Raw genomic sequence first — 6,000 nt, 5'->3', positions numbered from 1 at the left:
TATTGCTAGTACTCCACGGAGCATTAACCAACCAAACCACCCACCTCGTGGCTCCGCATTAAAGGCATTGAAGGGCAAACAATTTAACTTTGTTTCCCTCGAATAAACCAGAACAGTTAAAGTTGCGAGCAGGTCCTGCAAGTGAAGCTGTTGTTCCTCGCCTGGTGTATTAAATAATTGAGCGTATGAAAATGTAGCTGAGGAAATTCCTTGGTGCATTAGCTCATAACACATACGCACTCGGAAATAGTGGAGGAGCACACTTTCGGCTGAAAACTTTTCAGCACATGTTGTAAAGCACATTACCTTTTCGGGGCTAAGCAAAACAAATCTGCCCCAAAAAGGCGATGGGAGTGCACTGAAATGGCTCAGCAGCAGAAAGCGTGTTTCGAGTCCTGAGAGTGCAAATAATTTTCTCCTTTTCCGCTTTTGCCCGACAGCCTGACACAATGTTTCACACCTTGGTGGCCCACAATGGGAGACAAATGGCCAAAAGGGGGGAAAAAACTGTTGGCTGGCTGGCGATGAAATGAAGTGCGGCTCGAATGACATGCAAACTTTTAGCTCTCCCTTGCCCGCAGGACATGCACATCCTTTTGTGCCGTTTGCATTTGTCGAGTTACCAATAAAGTGTCTTTGAATGGAGAAAATTGACTCTGGCATGACAAACAGTTCCCGGAATCCTGCCAGAACGCGGCTGAAAAACAACTCGGCCATGAAAGCGTTTTGGCCGCATGACTTGTACTATCCCCTCAAACAATAAAGAACAACACTAGTTCGCCTGCACGTTACACATATGTATTTTGGGTGGACTCTATGTTTCGAGTCAGTTGCTTTATGGGCAATTTATGAGCTCACATTAAGTCGAGCTCGTGTGAAGAAAAGCATAAGGTAGTCGGTTAAGCCATGTGATTTGTGTTGTAAAACCATATGAATAAAACATTTAATAACCACAAAAAGTTAATTGGAAAAATTAAGGAACTTGTGCGTTTTTTAAATGCCCTATAAAAGCATAAACATTTATGTGGTACCTTTGTAAGTTATATGATTTGTATTGTAATACCTTATTTTTCCCAAGTTTTATAATTTGTTTGGAACATCATAAAGCACAATAATAATTCCAATAAATTTGATAAATAACCGCTTAATTTTTTAAATATATGTATAGAGTATACGAGCTTCGGAGCTCTTTTATTTATTAGATAAGCCCATGAAAATTGCTTTTCTATTACCCCTGGTTGCGTCTGACTTTTTAATGTGCAAATAAAACGCTGCTTAGCCATTAACTCACATGAGCGGCAAACAAGAAAGCATTTATTATTTATCGCTGAGCTAATGAAATTTTTGACATTCCCGCGATTCATTTGTCTGCGCAAATGAGAGTGACTTGGCAGCTCTCAAGGATGGGAAATGTGCCATGCATATAGATAGACATACATACTGTGGTAGGATGAACACTCATAAGGCCCACTGTACCATGTAATAGCATAGTTTTAGGTATGAAGCCCATAGTGGCAGATCATATCCCCGTTAGGAATAAGAATATTATTGTGATCTCGCTCTTACTTATAAGCTAGCATTAAGAGATAAGAATGTATACATAGCTCACTCAAAAACGCATACACACTTGAGAGAGCATAGGAAAAAGAGGAATAGGCGAGACGCGTCATTGGGTGGCGTGCGCTTGAAGAGTAAAGTTGAATAAAGGAATTGTGAGATTATTTAAAAGATATAGTGCGTATATTCATTTTTCGGCGTCCACAACATCAGAAGTGGTCATTACCCACTATGCCTGACATTATATGGAATGAATTCTCAGTGACCCAACTAAAGAAGTGGTTGGAAGCTCTGGGACGCCAGACTTCCGGCACAAAAGCGGAATTAATAGTGCGTCTGCAGGCCATTTCCCCAGAAACGCGTGGCGATTCACCGCCAAATAACGGATCAGCAGCAGAAGAGGTGGAGGAATTGGATGGAGCTGCAGCCTGGCCAAAGCAGAAAGAGCCACAGGGTGGAGACACGCGCGCGATCCCGTTCGACGAGCAGTCATTGCTGTCAGAATCTTTGGAGAACCTCGACCTGGATCAGCTATCGTTGGTGGATACAGAGAGAGCCACTCTAAAAAAGCTTCGGGACGAGATAGAGGCAAACATGGCTGTGCTGCAGAGGATCCAAGCGGATATCGACGACGCAAACAAGAGCAAGTCTGCTCAAGCTCGCCAGATCAATGACGTCATCGAGAACAACAGCAACGGAGACCGCGACAATGTTAACATATGCGCTAATAGCACCGACGCCAATGTTAACAGCATCGACGCCAAGGTTAACAGCACCAAGGTGACTATCGCCGCCGACAACATCGATATGGGACATACCAGTGTTGGAAAAGAAACCGCTGGTAGTGTTGTTCAGCACCAGAGTCGAATTGTAAACAAGCTTCTGGAATCTCCTGCAACATCCCTTGCCTTGGCTAAAGAGGTAACGATGGAGTTTGACGGCAGCTTATGTGCGCGCAACTGGGTCACGCAGTTTCAGAACATCGGAAAAATTTACAATTTGGACGACGGATGCATGCACATGCTGCTAATTGCCAAACTAAAAGGAGACGCACAGCGCTGGCTGCACGCAAGCGCCACACGCATCCTAGAATCTACCGACCAGCTGTGCGAACAGTTAATCTTGACATTCGAGGTCAAGATGTCAAAAGGGGAACTGAGGAATGCATTTCAAAAACGCGAATGGCATCCGGATGAGAAATTTGCTGTTTACTTCGAGGACAAGGTGATGCTGGCCAACGACATCAACATCGATCTAGAGGAGCTCCTGGAAAACATCATTGAGGGAATCCCAGCACCAGCGTTGCGCAACCAGGCGCGCATACAGTGTTTCTCCGAGCCGATGCAAATTCTACGGGCTTTCTCGGAAGTCCGCCTGCCGAAGCACAAAACAGGGAGCGGTTCAGCAAAGCGCCTTGCTGGAGGAGGTGCAACCAATAAGGACTTACGATGTGCCAATTGCAACTCCAAAGGGCACTATGCCTGTGGGGCATTTGGACACTTCGTCGGACAATGCGCGGAGCGCAAGAGCGCCAATATCAACAATTATGTAAGACTTGTCAAGATTTTTTTTCAGAATAGCTATAAAATCCCATTAATTACAGAATGCCTCATAGACACAGGGAGTCCAATATCATTTACAAAATTAAGCAATGTATCCAAGGAAATTAATTTAGAATCCGCTTCAGAAACCTATTTCGGGCTGAATAAAAGCCAACTGACAATACATGGAAAAATCTTATGTTACATTATAAAAGAAAAAATTAAATGTTATTTTTATTTGTACGTGGTCCCAGACGAGTCTATGAGTCATAATGTAGTTCTTGGGCGAAATTTCATGGAAGCGTGCCAGTTGAAACTGGATCCAGACGCCTTGGGAAGGATAACGCTCAACCCAAACAGCAAACAGTAAAACAGTCAGTTATATTGTTAGTGAAACAGTTAGTGAAACAGTTAGCGAAACAGTTAGTGAAACAGTTAGTGAAACAGTTAGTGAGACAGTTAGCAAAACAGTTAGTGAGACAGTTAACGAAGAGGTTGATGAAACAGTTAGTCAAATAGATAATGAAACAGTTAATAAAACAGCCAACGAAGCGAGTAGTATAGTTAGTCAAACTGTTAACGAGGCAGGTAGCAAAACGATCATCGAAACAGGTATGCCTTTAGCCAACTTCACGACGGATTCCGGACTTTATGCTGCGGTTGTGCCCAGTTATGAAGAAGCTGTTAGAGAAATTTGTAGCATTGATCACTTAGAGGATGAGCAAATTAACTTCATGTGCGGCGAAAACTATAACCAAGCCTTAAACAGCCAGTTAAAGGAGATTATTAAACGCAACTACCTGAGCATTAATAAGCCTACCGAGCCTTTAGTCAAATGCGAAATAAAACTTTGTTTAGAAACGTCAAAACCATTTAGCTGCGCCCCAAGAAGACTTGCCTACTCAGAAAAAGAAAAATTACAAAAACTATTAGATGACTATTTAAAAGAGGGAATTATTCAACCTAGTAAATCAGAGTATGCTTCACCAATTGTTTTAGTCAAAAAGAAAACAGGAGACATAAGGCTATGTATAGACTTTAGAAAACTGAACAAAGTGTTAATTAAAGACAATTATCCGATACCGCTTATCGATGACCTCTTAGACAAGCTAGTCAACAAAAAAGTTTTTTCGAAGCTTGATTTAAAAAACGGTTATTTTCATGTATTCGTTAATAAGGAGTCAGTTAAATACACCTCATTTGTTACACCGTTAGGGCAATTCGAATTTCTCAGAATGCCAATGGGCCTAAAAACTGCATCGGCGGTGTTCCAAAGGTTTGTAAACGAAATTTTCGAGGATCTTATAAGGGATAACAAAGTAATTGTATACATGGACGACATCATGATTGCCAGCAAGAACTCGGAGGAGCATTTAGAAACCTTAAAGGAAGTGTTCATCAGATTAGCTCAAAATAAATTGGAATTACGAATGGATAAATGTGAGTTCTTTCAGACAAATATTAAATATTTAGGATTCATTATAAATGGTGAAGGCATTAGGGCTGATGACAAAGGAATAGAGGCCATACAGCATTTTCCAGTTCCAGACAAAATACAAGCCGTTCAAAGTTTTCTGGGCTTATGTTCATACTTCCGTAGATTTATAAAAGATTTTTCAACATTAGCGAAACCTTTATATGACCTTTTGAGAAAAAATGAAAAATTCAAATTTGGAGAAAAGGAAATGAGCTGTTTCTCAACTCTTAAGGAAAAGCTGGTGCAGGCACCGGTCTTAGCAATTTATAATTTCAAAGACGAAATAGAACTGCACTGTGATGCAAGCGCCCTTGGTTTCGGTGCGGTGTTATGTCAAAAAAAAGAGGATGGAAAATTACACCCAATATTTTATTTTTCAAAGCGAACAACAGTCGCTGAGGCAAAATATCACAGTTTCGAATTGGAAACAATGGCAATTATTCACGCACTGCGAAGATTTAGAATATATTTGTACGGAAAACGCTTTAAAATTATAACTGATTGTAATTCTCTTACTCTGACGCTTAACAAGATTGAACTTAATCCGCGAATAGCTAGATGGGCGTTAGAGCTCCAGAACTACGATTATGAGCTCATACATAGAGAAGGTAAAAGAATGCAGCATGTGGATGCTCTTAGTAGGTGCACGAATATTTTGATAGTGGAATCAAATACGTTTGAAGACAATTTAGTAATCTGCCAAGGCAAGGATCAAAAAGTTCAAGAAATCAAGAAACTACTGGAAAAAAATGAACATAAGTTGTTCGAAATGAGAAACGGAATAATTTATAGAAAGTGTAACGACGGCAGACTTTTATTTTATGTTCCCACAGACATGGAAGATCATATTCTATATAAATATCACAATGAGATCGGACACATAGGTAGAGACAAAATGTTAGATGTTATTTCTAAATCTTATTGGTTTCCCAATGCCAAAGACAAATGTTTGAGCCATATAGAAAATTGTTTAAAATGTGTTGCGTTCTCCCCTAAGACAGGCAAGGAAGGATTTCTACACTGCATTCCGAAGGGCAGCAAACCGTTTGAACTAATACATATCGATCATTACGGCCCAGTCGACTCAGGCAGATCCAAAAAACATATTTTTGTTGTCATCGATGGTTTCACGAAGTTCGTACGTTTATACGCCACAAAAACCACTAATACAAAGGAAGTCATTACAGCCCTGAAGGACTATTTTAGAGCATACAGCAAGCCTAAATGCATCATTTCAGATAGGGGAAGTTGTTTTACATCCAAGGAATTTGATGACTTTATCTTAGAGTTCGATGTTAAGCATATGAAGATTGCGACTGGTTCACCCCAAGCAAACGGACAGGTTGAAAGAGTCAATAGAAGCCTAGGTCCAATGATAGCGAAACTGGTACAGCCAGAGAAAGGCATATATTGGGATACAGTAAT

The 6,000-nt window shown here is 40.7% G+C and overlaps 1 protein-coding gene across 1 annotated transcript; it reads left to right on the top strand.

Moving 5' to 3' along the window:
• Positions 1-1,532: 1,532 nt before the first annotated feature.
• LOC116801547 lies at positions 1,533-3,195 on the top strand. The gene is made up of 2 exons (XM_032721872.1): positions 1,533-3,105; positions 3,161-3,195. Exons 1-2 carry the CDS (start codon positions 1,789-1,791, stop codon positions 3,170-3,172), a joined length of 1,329 nt encoding a protein of 442 aa, XP_032577763.1. The 5' UTR covers positions 1,533-1,788; the 3' UTR covers positions 3,173-3,195.
• The last annotated feature ends 2,805 nt before the right edge of the window (positions 3,196-6,000 follow it).

This window comes from Drosophila sechellia, chromosome 3R (assembly GCF_004382195.2).
Source record: "Drosophila sechellia strain sech25 chromosome 3R, ASM438219v1, whole genome shotgun sequence".
Lineage (NCBI taxonomy): Eukaryota > Metazoa > Arthropoda > Insecta > Diptera > Drosophilidae > Drosophila > Drosophila sechellia.
This window is presented reverse-complemented; position numbering and strand designations above follow the sequence as displayed.

Excerpts from the sequence above, each read along its gene's own strand:
- LOC116801547 (XM_032721872.1), top strand. The coding sequence starts at position 1,789 with ATGCCTGACATTATATGGAATGAATTCTCAGTGACCCAACTAAAGAAG.